The sequence below is a fragment of the Choloepus didactylus genome, chromosome 10 (genome assembly GCF_015220235.1).
Source record: "Choloepus didactylus isolate mChoDid1 chromosome 10, mChoDid1.pri, whole genome shotgun sequence".
NCBI classification, from domain to species: Eukaryota; Metazoa; Chordata; class Mammalia; order Pilosa; family Megalonychidae; genus Choloepus; species Choloepus didactylus.
The window spans coordinates 48,261,666-48,279,970 of NC_051316.1; the positions used below are offsets into that span (position 1 = coordinate 48,261,666).

Genomic DNA, 18,305 nt, shown 5'->3' on the forward strand with positions numbered 1-18,305 from the left:
CCATATGAAGAAATAAAGATTTCTTGTAAAAGTAACTACATCAGCAAATATAAAAGCCAGTATTATTATATTTTTGGTTTGTAACATTGTTTTATTACATGACAAAATAACAATGCATAAAAATCATTCTAAATCTATAAAAGATAATTTCAAATCTGTTACTGGGCACACAATGGATTAAGATATAATTTGTGCCAACAAAAACATAAAGGTAGAATGGACAGGGATATAAGAGCAGAATTTTTACATACTACTGAAGTTAAGCTGGTATCAATTCAACCTAGATTTTTATAAATTTAGGATGTTAAATATTATCCCCATGGCAAATACAAGGAAAATATCTTTAAAAAAGGGAACAAAAAAAGAAATGAGAAGGGAATCAAATGGTTCACTACAAAAGTTCAACTAAACACAAAGAGGGCAGTAATGCAGTAATGGGAGAAATGATGGTCAAAAAAGTTATAAGACATACAAAAAATAAAAAGCAAAATGGCAAAGTAAGTCTTGCTTAATCAAAAGTAAATGAATTTAACTCTCCAATGAAAAGACAGAGATTGGAAAAAGAGATTTAAAAAAACACGGTCCACACACATACTGTCTACAAGAGACTCATTACATCTAGACACAAATAGATTGAAAGTGAAAGTCAGAAAAAGAATTCTATGTGAATAAGTAACTCAGAGAGAGTTGGGGTGGCTATACTAATATCAGACAAAATAAACTTTAAGTCAAAACTGTTCCAAGACACAAAGAAGGACATTATATATGATAAAAGGATCAATTCAACAAGAAGATATAATCATTATAAACATATATGCACCTAACCACAGAACCCCAAAATAGTTAAGCAAACATTGGCAGCACTGAAGGGAGAAAGGGACAGTTTTACAATAGCTGGAGACTTCAATATACACCACTTTCAATAATGAATAGACAAAAGATCAGTAAGGAAATAGAGAACTTGAACAACACAATAAACCAGATAGATCTAACAGACATATATACTACACTCAATGCAACAATACAGCATTTCTTTCAAGCACACACAGATCATTCTCCAAGACAGACCACATATTAGGGGGCAAAACAAGTTTCGATAAATTTAAAAGACTGAAATCATTCAAAACATATTCTCTAACCACAGTGGAATGAAACTAGAAACCAAAAGCATAGGAAAACTGGAAAGAATTAAACAGCACACTCATAACCAATCAATGGGTCAAAGAAGTTATCACAACAGAAATTTACAAATACTTAGAAACAAATGAAGGTGAAAACACAACATACTGAAACTTACGGGATGTAGGAAGGCAATGCACAGTGGGAAATTTATAACTGTAAATCCCTACAATAAAAAAGAAGAAAAACCTCAAATTAATAACCTAATCCCTAATAACCTAGGGATCTAAAAAAAGAAGAACATACTAAACCCAGAGTGAGCAGAATGAAATAAAAGATTAGAGTTGAGATAAATAAAATAGAGAATTGAAAAACAATAGAGAGAATCAGCAAAATCAAATGTTGGTTCTCTGAAAAGATTAATAAAATTGACAAACTTTTAGTACACTGACAAACGGAAAAAGAGAGAGGACACAAATAACTAAAATGAGAATCAAAGTAAGTACATTCCTACCGACCTTAGAGAAATACAAAGGATTATTAAGAGAATACTATGAATAATTGTATACCAACAAAACAGATCATCTAGATGGAATGGACAAAATTCCCAGAAACACACAAATTATCTAAACCAATTCAAGATGAAATAGAAAATCTCAACAGCAATATAACAAGTAAAGAGACTGAATCAGTCATCAAAAACTTCCCAACAAAGAAAAGCCCAGAACCAGATGGCTTTACTAGTGAAATCCACCAAACATTAAAAGAATTAACATCAATCCTTCGCAAACTCTTCCAAAAATAAAAGAGTAAACACTTCCTAACTCAATCTGTAAGGCCAGCATTGCCCTGTTATCAAAGCCAGATAAAGACTTCACAAAAAAGGAAAATTACAGACCAATATCCCATAGGAATACAGAAACAAAAATTTTAAACACATACTTGCAAACTGAACCCAACAGTATATTAAAGGATTACACACCATGACCAACTGGTCTTTATACCAGGAATGAAAGGGTATGCAACATAAGAAAACCAATCCCTATAACACATCACACTAATAGAATAAAGGAAAAAAAAAAACACATGATAATCATCAATTCACACAGAAACAGCATTTAACAAAACACAGCATCATTTCATGATTAAAAAAAAAAAACAACTCAGAAAACTAGGAATCGAAATGAGATTCCTCAACATGATAAAGGGCATATGAAAAACCCACATCTAACATAATATTCAGTCGTTCTTAAAGACAGTGGGATAACTATGTAGCTTACACAGTGTGACCATGCGATTATGAAAACCTTGTGGCTCACACTCCCTTTATCCAGTGTATGGATGGATAAAAAGAAAAATGGGGACAAAAAATTAAGTGTAAAATAGGGTGGGAAGGAGGGATGGAACGCTTTATCAGTTATTACTTTTATTTTTATTCTTTTTTTTTTTTTTGCAGTAAGGAAAATGTTCAAAAATTGATTGTGGTGATGAATGCACAACTATACGAAGGTACTGAGAACAACTGTGAATGACTGTATGTATGTGATGACTGTATGGTATGTGAATATATCTCAATAAAACTGAATTTAAAAAAAATACTCAGTGGTGAAAGACTGAAAGCTTTTCCCCTAAGATCAGGAACAACAACGAAAAAAAGGATGCCCACTTTTACCACTGCTATTCAACGCTGAACTGGAAGTTCTAGCCAGAGCAATTAGACAGGAAAGAGAAATAAAAGCATCAAATTAGAAAGGAAGAAGTAAAATAATCTCTATTAGTAGACGACATGATCTAATATATAGAAAATCCCAAACAATCCACAAGAAAGATACTAGAGCTAATAAATGAATTCAGGAAAGTTGCAAGATCCACACACAAAAATCAGTTATTTTATTTAAAACATCAAGGAACAGAAAACACACTGGTAGAAAGAGAATTACTGTCAAAAAGGAAGGCTTGAGATGATCACAGTAAATGCAGAAGTAAAAGACAAAAATCAGAACAATTAGAACATAATTGATATGGAGAACAAAAGAAATGATATAAGGAATATATAAGGAAAATTGGTGTCATGAAGTTAAGAACCCAATAATTAGCCAGAAAAACTATTCATGCTAATAAACAAGGAAAATGCCCATATATGAAGAACTGAACTTACAGATAAAAGTGCATACTGTAATCTGGAAAAAAATGATTATGAATGAATGACACATAAATGTATCTTGGCTATATATATGATTTTTAAATTTCAAAAAAAAAGAAAGAGAAAAATTTCAGGTACTCTGAATGAAAAAACAATTCACCTTTAAAGAGGTGGGAAAAATACCAGACTTTTCTACAGTAACATTCAATGCCCCAATATAATAAAATACTGCCCAGAAAACTGTAAGAAAAGTGTTCCCTAAGGATATTGTTTTTCAGGAATGAAAGCAACAGGAAGACATTCTCAATCATTAATGGAAACAACAGCATGAAACTCAAAGAAAGCACTTATTAAGTCCTTCCTTATGAAATGAAAAGAGAAAACACTAAACAAGGAAATCTAGCTAACTAAAAAATACTAGGAAATCATAAATCAACATCTACAAAGTTCTGAGGGAAAGAAATTATGACCACGCAATTGTATACCTAGCTAAGTAACCCTTCAGCTATAAAAACAAGAGACATTCTCAAGCAAGGAAATATGCACAACTTCAAGGAATAAAGCACTTATAACTTGAAAGGATTATTTGACCGTGAAATTCAATCAATCAAGACAACAATCAACTCATGAATGGAGGAGTCATAATTAATAGGTGGTAATGAGCCCTAAAGCTATTTAAATATAGAACTAAAGGAATTACCACAGAATGTAAATGTTGGAATCCTTGACAACATGACAAGAAAACTATCAACATAAAATAGGAGACAGTGCAAGTGTAAAAGTATTAATTCCCTTCATTTTTATGCCACAGAGTCAATAGATATTACTCTAAAAATTGAAACATATAGTTTAAAAAATAACTTCTCCAATGTCTTTATAATTTTTTTCCCGTAACTCTTATCTCTTGCAGAGAAGCATTTATCTGATATTCAGCAACTCCTTCATTTACCCTTCAGCTTCTCTTTTTTTTTTAGATTTAAGTAAAACTAAATTCATAATTACTGAAAATAGCACAAAGAATGGGATACCATTTTAATTAAATTATTTATTTATTTATATAGCTTTCATAAATGCATGTAGCAGAGCTTCTACATTTATGTATACATAAGTATTCATGCATGTACAAGAATCACTTGGAGAGCCTGTTAAAACACTGTTTGGGAGGTGCATCTGGGGTGGGGCTCAAGGATTTGCATTTCTAACAAATACCCAGATGATACTGATGCCACCACTCAACATACCACACCAAGTAACACTGGCACAGAGAGATCCTTGAAATGAAACTTACCTACCTGTATTTCAAGGTAGTGAGATATAGGGCAATAAAAATTTTTTTTTCCAATTTGCTTCTTTGTATTTTTAGATAGTTGAATTTTTTTTAAAATAAATGTTCCAAAAAAATAAAAAAATAAATGTTCCATTTTTCCCCAAACAATAAAATCCCTAACATATTTATATCTATAATTTATACAAAAGCTTTCTCTGAGATCTTTCACTTTTCTTTCTTCTGAAAAGCTGAATCATGGTTTATTTAACTCACCCACTCTCAAAGGAAAAGTAACAAGAGTTTTCTCTATAAAATGGCAGAATTGGCTATAATGAAAGTGATATTTGCTATATCAAAAAGAAGCACACGAAATATTTTTTCCATCTTACCAGATACAAGTTAATTTAACACCGTAATTGTCCAAGTCCTGTCATCAGTCAGACCTATCAAAATGTATGAAAAACTCATGTCTACTATAAGGAATAAGGGACCAAAATAGTCCCAAGTCACGTACTGATTTGTAAACATGGTGACAAGTGTTATTCTGTATTGCTTTTAAGTACAATTGTTACTGGACAAAGGCAGTAGATTCTTTGCTTGATGCACTCAAATGACCAATTCCTGAGAACGGGGTTTCAAAAAGAGAGAGTTTATTGCTAGGTGTGAAACAGGAGAGCAGATGGTCTATCAGCCCAAAAATGTGTCTCCCCAAACTGCAGTAATTCTGACAGTTTTATAGTATTAAAAGATGGGCAGGTTTTAGGATAATGAGCACAATGGCTCCAGATGATGTAATTAGAGGAGATCTAATTAATGGGCATGCAGACTGATTACAAGCTTAGTCACAGAAAACATGTCAGAAAACAGCAGCCTTAATATGATGATAGGAGTGATTTTTAGTATTATAATGAGGTAGATGTCACTTACAGGTGAAAGTCTAAGCTACTGTGCATGTCAGGCAGGCCCATTTTGGCTAGGTCCAGCTTTGGTTATCAAGGTAACTTTGGACTTGGGGTAGGTTAGTTCTGGACTGACCCAAGATCCTTCATTTATAAACATTAGGGACTGTCTTTAGTTATCATAAGACTCTGAAGTTGAAAAAATGGATAAAATGGGTACAAGTGAAAGTTAGTGACAAGGTTTTTATAATAACAAGGGCACAAGATAAAGGCTATACAATTATTATCAGAGATCAAGGCAGCTGGATTACAGTTCAGAGATTTCAGTTATTTCCCTCTGTCTACCCTAATTTACCAGAAAGTATAAAGGAATAGCTATATATAATGATTCAGTAATCATAATCATCCCTTAAATCCTAACTTCTCAGTTACACAATAACCATCAATTACACTTGAATTCTCCACCTAATCCAGTATTTCTTTTGGACCACTATGATCCTTTTAATAAATTACCCCCAATCAGCTCTGTATAGTTTTGCAGATCAGCCCAATGCCACAGGCCCAGATCAAAAAAGAAATAATGGTATGGATTGAGACTCACAGAATGAACACGTTTGAGCAAACCAGGAATAAAAATGTTATCTAAAAGTTATTTGAGGACAACAAGCAGATCTTATTAATTAGTACAAATTTGGTATGACTGTAAGAGACACCCACTGTTAGAAAGTTTGATTTTGTGTGGCTTTCATTAGGGAAGTTTAGATGTAATTCCACTTAAGGTAAAAATTTCATGGAAAAGGGCAGTAGGCTTAATTTACTTGTGTATTCGTTGATACTTTATGATAGCATTTACAAATAATAAAAGTGGTTCAAATGTAGTAGTAAAAAATCAAGATGCTAACAATTCGTTCAGTGGGAATAAGTGTTACTGAGATTATAGTCCAAGAGCATCTAAACATCTTAGTGAACATCTAAGAAAGTTGGAGTTAATTGAAGATAAACAGAAATAAAATCTATATAAGGAATAACCAAATATATACTTAGAAGTAGAGCATCTCAGTTTTTCCTAAGTTTCCCTATTTTAACAATATTTCCCCCTACCAATAACCCTAAGTAAATCAATAAAACTTCAAATTCTATTAAGAGCTAAAAAATACAGGGAATACTCTGAGAGTCATTTATCTACCAAAGAAAACATGACAACTCAGTACTTTTCCTCTTTTGATCCCAACTTTTTTAAAATTGAAATTAAAGCTTTAATACTCATTTTAGATATTTCTCTAATACATCTATTTAAAAATGTCAAAGAACCATATTTTGGTTATTAATAATGTCATTTCTTACCAGGATCTGCTAATCCTGTGGTTTCTAACAGTATATAATCAAATTTTCCCTTCTTCTGCATCAAATTCTCAATAGCTCTAAGACCATTGTCCCTGGAGAATATATAAAAACATAATATAGTTGATTACCTGAATATTTTAAAGTGATCATTATAAACATATAAAAATTATTCAGTGACTCAAGACAAAAATATCTTTGGCATGTGAAAATTTAATTCACTCATTAAGGTTCTAACAAAATGTCATTCAAATATTTACCAACCAGGAGAAAAAAAACAGATGCATTTACACTGATAGTTAAAAAGAAATCATACACATGATGATTTTTTAAAATTCATTAAAATTAAAAAGAGTTAACTTTAATTTACTTGACTAAAGTAAGTCAACACGTTATTTTCAGAGTTTTATGAAAGAAAAAATCAACATCCAAAATAACAAAAATTTGTGAATTATAGTAGTTCAATATAACAAGGGGACATGTCATTAAATACCATTTAATTCTATTTTGAATTAGTGTACCAGGCTTTAATTTTCCTTTTTAATTATAAGAATATCAACACTGAAAGAAAATATTTAATGGGTTGAATTTTGGTTGTTGAAGAAAGCATGTTATTAATTTAGCATTGTTAATACATTTGACTCAAAGTCAAACATCCAAAGTAGTAAATGATATTGAAGAATTATAATCTCACTGGAATACACAAAATAAAAAGTATGGATATTAATTTTTATAATTCATTCAACAAATATTTGAGTGATCCCTATGTGTCAGGTATTTTTCTAGAGTCTGTGGATATATTAGTGAACAAAATAGACATTGTCCTTGGAAACTTTACTATAACTGGTGGAATATGATGTGAGGTTCTTCTCTTTTTTGATAGTCATTTGTTTTTGTTTTTAGAGAAGTTGAATACTTGGAAATAAATGAGACCAATGATTTATTAAATTCAGAATAATTTTCTACATATGAAATTAAGAATTTCGTGTACCACAAAGATTATTAATTTAATAAATTCTGACATCAAAAAACAAAAAAACTCAATAAAAAGACCAATGCATTAAAGCAGGCAGAAGAAAATAAGACAGCATGAAACACTTTAAGAAAATACATCCTAATAAGTCTACTTCCTATTTGAAAATACAATGAAGCAGATTGTGGAAATTCAGTTAAATAATATAAGAAAATCAAAGCTGAAAATACATCAGTAACATTTATAATAAACCAACACAACACATTCCTCACTTTACTGAACAGCAGAGGCAACCGTTTCTAAGTTCTAGCCACTCTTCATAGAGTTCTCCATCCTGGCTGACAGCTAAGGATTTCTCCACTGCACTTCCTAAAATAATTGACAGAAAGCATTCTTTAGATTATGTTCACTAGCCAACCAAAAACAAACATGAGGATACTCAATAATAGAGCAGATTTCAAAGTAGAAACTACATTTAAAACTTTTATTCTTATATTCACGTAGCCTCAATATTTAAATTAGTGGTCTACATTATTTTAGTTTTTATTTCTTTCTTTAAAATAAGAGGGCTTAATTCATTAAATTAATAAATCATACCTATTTCCTCTTTAGGCCTCTTACTTGCCCACTTCCATTTCCTAATAAATACAGCTATTTGATGGCATTCTTTCTTTTATATGGTTAACTTTCTAGATAGGTAAGTATGTTTTTTATCTTGGTCTTTATCTATTTGCTCTCAACCTTTTAAGGAATTTCCTCATCTGTTTTCTTCTTTTCTTTCTTCCCCTAAATTGCTTTTGTTTCTATTAGACAAAATCCTCAGTATTCCCAGTATGAGTAAAAACCCTAGTTTGTTTTGAGGAAATTTGCTTGGCCAGGGTATCCTTTGCTCCTTTAAAAATTAAACTTTAGTCAAATACACCCAAGTATCCTAACAGTGCTTACTTTAGAAAGAATTAAGAATATCTGAGATTCTGAAATGCTTGCTATCATATAAGGATGATTTAAAATGTTTTACTTTGCCTCCAATAAAGAAATATACCAAAGCCAGGAAAGAGTTCTAAATGTTTGGTAAAGCAAAGGGACAAAAGACTGAATAGTTCTTCACTGATACTTTTTTGTTCATATTTTACTTTGCTGGTGATAAAGAACTTTCAGAGGGTTTGCTACAGAATTTACGGTGCAGAGATAGTTAATAAAATGTGAAGGGAAGTGTTGAGAATGCTGTGAAAGACAAAACCGTGAAAAAGATCTAAATTCTAAGAATGAAGAAAAATGGGATGAATTAATAATAAATGTAACCAGGATTAATCACAGTGTCTAAAGGAAGGGCAGTTATTAAGAAGCAAGAATAAAAACCTAAGATTAGAAATCTTACGATTATTATTTTGTCTAACAAAGCTTCTCTCTTTAGATTTTTGGAAGGGGAAAACAGCAGTAAACCAGAAATCTGATTTAACAGGCTTCCCATCCAATTCATAAAACCTACTCCTTTACTAGTTTACTCTACAACTAAAAAACAGGAACATTTTAAGAACTATTCTACCATAGTTAGGCTAAAAGTGAGCTTTTATTACAATTTATACTGGAGAAGAAAAACCCTTATCAAGTAATCAAACTATTCACTCGAACCCTGCGATACAGATTTTTCACCTTGGTTCAATATTAACGATAAAAAACTAGAAAGTGCATATATTTTTACAGATAATATAAGCTACTTGAGGGTGGAGACCATGTGCTTAACTTATTTTTAAAATCTTTGGTTTTAACTGCTTTGCAGATAAACATTCAACAAGGTGAATTTATAATAACTGAAGCATTTTAAAATATTTTTTGTAAGTTGCAATATACAAAATCAGTACAAAAGGACCTTTCTAATTCCTGAAAAAAAAAAAAAACTCTCATGTCTTTAGATTTTTAGTTCTGAAATTATTCACTTGATATTAAAATCTATTTTAATTCTGTTGGTATAAATTCCAAAGTTACATAATATAAAACTTTATACAAACCACTTAATTTCAGAACACCAAAGTTGTACAAAATAAAGCTTTATAGAAACTAATCTAATTTTTCTGAAACCATCTACATCAACATGTTCACATTATAATACCTTGCATTTTCATTTTTAAATATGGAGTATCAATTTACCAGTAAAGTAAACTGTCCTACAAATTCTTGCAGCATGCTTTTCATTGAACTTTACTTACCTTCCCCAAATTCATTCAAAATAACAGCTACTCTTTTATTATGTTGCTCTGTTAAAATGTAGTTCAGAAGTGTTGTCTTCCCAGCACCTATAAAACATATTTACTTTAAATAACAAAATTCAAAACTAATTTTAAAGGCACAGAAAGGATATAAAAAGGCCCAAGGTTCTTAAGAATTTGTATGCTATTTTTCAAATATTATTTAGCCATAGTATAGAAGATTCTAGAGGAAAAGATTAAAAGCACTCTTTCAAAACAGTTACAAAATAACTTACGTAGATATAAAATCTTACAAATATTTACAAATACTCTACAAGTTGGATAACAGTTTTTCTTCAACCTCATATGACCAAAAGCATATGCCTTCTTCGTAATTTATAATATAATAATATAAGGACATCTGAGTTTTCTATTATATTCAGAAATACTGAAGTAATGTATTTCAAGGAATAAAGTACTCAGGTGGTTTACAACATAAAATATTTCAATCCCTTTACATGATGACAATTTTTCTTGACCAAAAATACATGGTCTACTTCTATAAAATTTACATATGAGGACCTATCTTTAACATCCAATATTAACCAGATACAAACTAAGAATGATGATATGGTGACTTTTAGTATGCTTAAAATAATCCATAAAATTGATTTTGTATTTAGGAAATGGGGAATAGAGGCAGGAAGTATTAACAATGGACAGAATACTCAGTGTTTACCATGATAAATTCATTGTTACACTAACTTCATCCAGTAGGTGGCAGATTAAACTTAAGATTTTTATCTTTAGAAGAAAAACATTTGCCTTAATTGTGAAAGATACACACCAGGGTTAACAGAGTTAAAAAAAGAACAAAAAACAAACAAACAAACAAACAAAAAAAACCCTAACTGCAATGTAATGATAGTAGTGTAGTTCAATTTCATGAATATATCATGTATTTATCCATTTTTCTGTTGGTGGACATTTGGGTTATTTTCAGTGTTTTATTATTAGCAGTGCTGCTACGAAATGGGGGTACATTTGCAAGTTGCCTAGGGTATACTAGGAGAGAATTAATGAGTATTAGGATATGAATATCTTCAACATTTTAAGATCAGATTCTTTAAAAGCTTTTGAAGAGATAGAAGATTTGTGTTTAGAGTGCTTTGGGAAGCTCAACATCACAAAAGTATGACAGACAGAATGGGAGGGACAAACCTTAAGAAAGCAGGGCAATGAGAATATTATTAAAACGAGTTCAAGTATGAAATAAAGAAGCAACACAGGGTCATGGTAGTGAAACTGAAAGGAAGGGATGGACATAAAAGACCTTTTAGTAGAACTACCCAGGCATAATAATTAACCATATTATGAAGAAAAAGACTTTAAGACATAGTTAATTCATTCCAAGGTATCTACCATGGATATGCTGGCCTTGGTGAAAAGTGCCTTCATGAAGCTTAGAGACATTAAAGGCATGGGGGATATTACAGGATGATACATTCAATTCAAGATGAACAAGATGCTATGGAGCACCTGAGAGGGACATCCAGTCAGACGAGTGATACTAAGAAAAGTATTCCAGGTGCTAAAATTTTGGGGACCAGTTAGAAGTCAAATTAGTTCAATATGGCTGAGTCAGTTTGACAGCTGGAGAGGTTGGCAAAAGCCAGATCATACATGATCTTGTAATTCATGTTAAGGAATTTGAATTTAAACACTATGGAAGCCACTAAAAGCTTTAAATAAAAAAGCCTTTAAAGGATGTGACAGTAAGATTGATTTTTATAAAGATCATTAGGGCTAAAATATGGAGAATATTTTAAAAGGCAGCAAGACTCAAAACTAGTTAGGAGATTGTTAGTCTTCCAGGTGTTTGGGATCACAGGAGCAGGAGGAATAGAAGTTTTAGACATGTTGAGTTTAAGATTTCAGTGGGATATGGAAAGAGAGACTATATGGGTGTGAAGCTAAAGGAGGAAAAAAAAAAAACTTAAAAAGAAGCCAAAGAACTAGGTGGAAAAACTAGACAAAAAATGTGATGGAAGCCAAGAGAAAAGTGTTTCAAAAAAGAGAAAACTGTCAAGAATGAGGAGTGAAAACTATTCCCCAGATTCCACAACAAGGTTGCTGTCATTAGTCTCACTGGAGCTTCATACCATGCTCCCCAATGCTCTACTAACTTTCCAATGAGCAAAATGGGGAAAGCCAGAGGAGCAAGTCTGTGGTATACTGTTCTGGACAAGGAACTTGCTCAACTTCTCAGTAGGGCACCGTCTGAATGTACCTCTATATTAAGCGTATAAACTGTCCTATAAGAATTCACAAGTTTATAAACCCGTGGTTTCAGGTATCCCTTTACTACACTCCTGAACATCCTCAGTTCTTGAAATGTCTCATATTCAAGAAATACAGCTCAGGGCAGTGATTTTATTCCTACACTTTCTCCCAGTGTTTTCCAAACAGACTTCAAAAAATGTTTGCAATAGGAGTACTTTCCACGAAATACTGGGAAAGCTTGGCGCGTGGGAAGGGAAATCTACTGAGAGGTACCCTTCGTGTATCAACATTTTAAAGCTAGAATTCTAATGGCACTAGACTTATAAAGTGGGTGTTTCCTGCCCCGTTTTGAAGATGAAAAAAAACAAGCTCAGACACGTGACCGGTATTATTTCCATTTTCATGTATAGAATATGAAATTCAGAAAGATAACTAACTAGATGTCACTCAAAAAATTAGGGGGCGAGGGCGGGTGTCAAAGTGCAAAGGGAGGACCCGTTTCAAAACGCGAGGTTTAACTCCTCAGTGCCGCTTGAGAAATGTGAATCTAGCGCAGAAGGGTCTGCGCATCATTAACCCCTGAGATAAGAAGCAACCCATACCGGGACCAAGTGATGCAGCCCCCTACCTCAGAGACATTTACTCGCAGCCAGGGAGCCCCGATGCCTAAGAAAAGACACCAGCAACTCCAAAAATCCCGGGTTCACGACATTCTCTGACCGGGATTATTAGTTACCTAAATACCCGGTGATAATTGTGACTGGGATCTTGGCGCCGGGGCTAGACTTTTCTTCCTCTTCGTTATGCTTCGTTTCAATGGGGACCAACTCAGGACAATCCTCCTCCGCTTGCTCGTCTTCCTCATCCACAGAGCCAATAATCTGTAACATCATGGCCTACCGCGCACCCCCTCCTCCTCCTCAGCTCAGGAACCCGAAAGGAATCGGAACCCAAAAAGCTCAAGCCGCTCCTGACGTCATCACAACGCGACCGGTAGCGCCTCGCGATCCTGCCGGGTTTACCTGAGCTCTGACTGAGGCCCGCCTCACCCTATAGCCACGCCTCCCCGGAGCTTCTGGCCACGCCCCCGGGGCGTGCTTTCTGGATCTGAGGCGGACCGGTCACAGCCTTAACGAGCGTCGCCCTGAAGCTGTCACTGCAGTATATGACGCGTACAGCCTTACCGCCTATTAGCTGTTGGTAGGGCTGAGGCAAGGCTGGTTTGAATCCAGAGTGGGTGGACAGGCCTAAGGAGAGTTTTCACAGGGCACAGACTTGAAAGTATTTAGTAAATATCTAGTAATTTTTTTTAATTTGTAGGGGGAAGAAGAATGAAAGGCTATATATAACACTGCGATGTTAATTGTAATTTTTCTACCTAAAGGAATCACCAATGAATTTTTTTTCTTTTTTATAATTACATACATACACAAATCTAAATCTTTTCTATACACATGCTTTGCTTTTATTTTTTTCTCAATTATTTGGACCTCGGTGCACTGACTTCATAAGTCATATTCTTTGGTTCACGAGATTCTCTCATCATTAATATCTGAATGGCCCTCTGTTATATTTATATATATTCATAAAGAATTCCTTTGAACCCACCCCTAACTTGAGAACATCACCAATAAGTTACACCTACCTATGTGCCCATCCTCTGTTGCAATCTTCTGGCTCTCCTCTAGCATAATAACTACTATCGTCACTTCGGTGCTGGGTTGCTGATCATTCCCTCTTTTCTTTTTTAGTTTTATCATACATATGTTCTTCCAGAATAAGTTGTTTAATTTTGCTTGTCTTTAAACTTTATAAAAAGGATATCATATAATATATAATATCCTGAGGTTTGCTATATTAACTCATCTTACTAAGATCTAACTTTCTACCTGTAGCTGTTATTCATTCATAATTACCCCAGCAATGTATGAGATCTCATTGATCAATATCTCAATATTTTCAGACATTAATTTTTTCCGTCAAATGAATATAAAATAATATCTCATTGTGGTCTTGATTTACATTTCCTTCATTACTAATAAGGTTGAGCATCTCTTCATGTGTGTTTTGGCCATGTTTAACCTTAGAACAGCCCTAGGAAGTATTATTATCCCCTATTTTAATGAGGTACAGAGAGGTTAAATTGCTTTTCCAAGTTAGGTGACAAATTCTAATTAATGTAAAGGCCATGTTTTTTACCACCTTTCTGCTGCCAAATAAATGTTTCATTTCTCCCTTCCTTCTTTGCAATTCTCCGTAAAATATACTGTGTGTCTTCCATTAGTTCTACTGATGTGGACACATATCTTGAAACTATTCTTTGGCATAACTGCTATCACAATTGCAGAACACAAATAGGAGAGGGTCCAAGGAGTGCAAATTAGCCTATCATTATACTCACACATATACTCAATCTGAGAAATCAAGAGGGCTGTATGCTTTGCCAGCTCTGACAATAAGTAATCATGAACTGGTGAGGTAACTGCCTGGGAACTGATGGTTGAGTTCACTTTATTCTACCAGAGGGGAGAAGCCGTGATGGACAACCCAAAAAAGATAATGATAAGCCCTCAGCACAATAGTTCACAAATTTTTGGGCTTCATAAATTCTTTGGAAAAAAGGATTTGGGGGCAACCTGAATGAAGGAGTTATATTCCATCCACAGGCATCCCATTATTCACTCAGTGACCCTTCAGCACTGCATTGCTGCATGGACAGAAGATATTACAGCCCTGACCACCTCTTCTTACTGTGGTAGGCTAAATTAGGTACTCCAGAAAAAAACATATTTTCTTCACCTTAATCCCATGCATGCAAGAGTGAAACCGTTGTAATAGGACCATTACAGTATTATTTTTAGTTAAAGTGTGGCCAACTGAATCGGGATGAATCTTAATCCTATTACTGGAGGCCTTATAAGAAAGGAAGTCATGGGGAGGACCTAGAAGCTGGAAGTCAATGGAACCCATAAGACAAAGGAGAGGACATCGCCATGCAATGGAAAAGCCAAGGAACCCAAGCATTGCTGGCCAGCCAGAAAGCCGTTGATCCCAGGAGGATGTCCATCAAATCCATCAAGGACATAAAATGTGGTATATCTATGCAATGGAATATTATTCAGCAGTACACACCTGCTACAACCTGGATGAACCTCAAAAATATTATGCAAAGTGAAAGAAGCCAATCACAAAAGACCACATATGGCATGATTCCATTCCTATGAAATGTCTAGAATAGGCAAATCTATAAAGACGGAAAGTAGATTCGTGGTTGCCAGGGCCTGGGGGTCACGGAAAGGGAATGGGGTGACTGCTAATGGATGCAAGGTTTCTTTTGGGGATGATGAAAATGTTCTAAAATTGATTTGGTGATGGTAGCACAACTGTACAAATATATTAAAAATCACTCAATTGTATATTTAAATAGCTGAATTGTAGGGGATGTGAATTTTTATCTCAAAGCTGCTGTTAAAAAAGTTAAAAGCACACCTGTATATCAAGATGTGGTGGTATCAGTATGCATTTGCAGAAAGCACTGCCTTCAGCTCCCACCCTCAGCAGTTTCAAGTCCTGACTTTCTGAGTAGAGTTAAGTTGGAACTTACTTGTGGCAATTTCCCCAGTTAAGGAATATATTGGTTCAAGATTACATCTTCATAAAAATTTTCCATTGGTCTATTTCCATATTATTCTTCAGCAAGATAACTTTCTGTGGCAAGATGCTGTACCTATTCTGATAAGTTGTTGGACTCTACTAACTGGACAGAATTTAGCAAGCATATGCTTGAAATAGTGAAAGTTTTTTATTCAAGCAAATGGCTTATAATTTCAGTTATCCCTGTATGGCTGGGTTTGGCTTTTTTTTTTTTTTTTTTCCTCTCATACACAGGACATCAAATTTATACATTCTCTTTTTAGTGCGTCTTTGTTGTTTTAAATCCAAAATGCCTTTTACAACTCTATTACAGTTTCTAACATAACAAAATTTTTTTCTCCTTATTTAACTTTGCAATTTTGCTTAATCTCATATACTCTATGATAGAACAATAACAATAATAATAATGTATTGGGCCTTTATGTCTGACAGGCATTGTGCTAAATACATCATGTGCATTATCTCATTTAACTCTACAAAGTAAATACTTTATAGATGATGTAACTGAGGCTTAGAAAGGTTTAAAAATTTGCCCAACACCATACAACCAGTGAATGGTAGCCCTGGGGCTCAATCCAGATCTGCCTGACACTAAATTCCATGCTCTTCTAAACCAGGAATCTGCAAAACTCTTTCTGTTATGGTCCAGACAGTAAATATTTTTGGCTTTACAAGCCAAGAAGCAAAATCCAGGATATTATGTAAGTGCTTATATAATAAGAGAGAAGAGAAATTTCTACACATTTTGAAATCTGAATTTCATATACTTTTCATGTTATGAAATACTATTCTTCTCTTAATTTTTTTTGAACCTACCAAAAATGTAAAAACTATTCTTAGCTTGCAGACTGTACAAAAAGAGCTATGGCCCAGCATGTGCCAATTTCAGTTCTAAACTAATGATGTACTGCTTTCCTAAACTGCATTAAATGACTTCTTGCAAAAGTAGGTCATCCTTGCCATTTTAAATCCAGTTTCTAAATTGTTCACCATTGCAACAACCCCCTTCCTCCAAAAGTTTAGGTTGCACACTTACCACTGTTCTAATATTTGGGAAGGTCTGAAGCTAAGAAGCTTTACCTATTTCTCCAAGGACAGTGATCCCTGGCCTTGGAGAAACCCATTTAGGCAGCACTTGAGTCTGTGCGCTGTGACAGGAGCTTTCCTCAAAGGGAGCAGAGCAGAAAAGCTTTTGAGCTGCCTGAACTTTGCAGCTCAGCTTCATGGCAATAGCCCTGAGCTATGTCCTTTGGCATCATTCCCTACTATTCCTCTTTGCCCCATTTTTTTCCCTTGAATAGGGAGTCACCATTAGAAAACATATGGGCTGTAGCTATTTCCAAATCAAAAGGAAGCTTAAAAATAATGCCAACTGGGTTTTGTTTTGTTTTTCTGTCATTTTTGCAACTTCCTGCAGAGGAAAGAACACACCACAGGCCAGCAATAGAGGAAAGGAAACTGAGGGTTTCAAAATTAACCCAGTTCCTCTTATCTAGCTGAAACAAAAAACAAATAAATAAATAAATGAATAAAAACTTGCTATTTTTCATTAAGTACGCAGGAACTTATTGGAAACATTTCTGAAAGGCCAAAAGCCAATGGCTTCTATTGCTGTGACTGCTTTAGTTATGGTAGAAAATCAATATTCAAAGCAGGATATATTCCTCTGTTAAGTTATACAACCACTTTAAGGATATGAAATAATATTCCATTCCCAGAAAATTGAAGGTGGCTTGTGTGTATATATATGTACTCTCCAGTGTTTTAGCAGCGTGTCTTTAATTGTACAGACTTTTGGTAATATTGACTGAATTCATTACCTAGGCAGTGAAACCATGCTATTAATAAGGCTAAGTTTACAGTGCAGCCACTTCCCAGAAAACAAAAAAAGAAAACACTATGCAAAGCCCACAGGCTGGCCAACTTGGGTGGTTAACTATTCGCTGTAAAATGTACCATCAGGCAAGGAATGGGGATTGAGCAAACCTAAAAAAAATTCTTGTGCAATGATTTTTTTGTTGTAACAGTTTAGGAGACAGTTTAAATAATATCCTCTTCTGTTGTCAAAAGAAATTTAAAACTGATATCTGTGGCTTTGCATTTCACTTTCTAATTTTTATAGTTTTAGAAAAGTGAAGCCAAAAATCCACAGGCATCTATTCATGATTTCTTAAATGTAAATATAAGATGCCAAAATGAATGAAATATCTCCATTCTTCCTTCTTCTTACTATTCTTCCAAATTTCCTTAAAGAATGTTTAATTGCATTTAAGTAAAATACAGTATGTGGTAGTTTGAAGCTGTATGTACCCCAGAAAAAACATGCTCTTAAATCTAATCCATTCCTGTGGGGTGAACCCATTTAAGCAGGACGTTTTGATGAGGTTACTTCAGTTAAAGCGTGACCCACCTCAGTCAAGATGGGTCTTAATCCTATTAC

At 33.9% G+C, this 18,305-nt stretch overlaps 1 protein-coding gene across 5 annotated transcripts in view; it reads right to left on the bottom strand.

The window, feature by feature from the left end:
* LOC119504870 (COBW domain-containing protein 3) overlaps window positions 1-13,195 on the bottom strand; it is a 50,138-nt gene extending 36,943 nt beyond the window's left edge. For 2 of the 5 annotated variants that reach the window (XM_037797470.1, XM_037797468.1), the window contains exons 1-5: window positions 12,948-13,195; window positions 9,950-10,036; window positions 8,015-8,111; window positions 6,773-6,864; window positions 1,298-1,345 (exon numbers count right to left, since the gene is read on the bottom strand). In XM_037797470.1, the coding sequence (XP_037653398.1) occupies window positions 1,298-1,345; window positions 6,773-6,864; window positions 8,015-8,111; window positions 9,950-10,036; window positions 12,948-13,104 (481 nt within the window). In that variant the 5' untranslated portion in view covers window positions 13,105-13,195. Of the gene's footprint in view, window positions 1-1,297; window positions 1,346-6,772; window positions 6,865-8,014; window positions 8,112-9,949; window positions 10,037-12,839 lie in introns of all 5 variants that reach the window. The other 3 variants (XM_037797471.1, XM_037797469.1, XM_037797472.1) reach the window with 2 other exon arrangements.
* Between the last annotated feature and the right edge of the window lie 5,110 nt (window positions 13,196-18,305).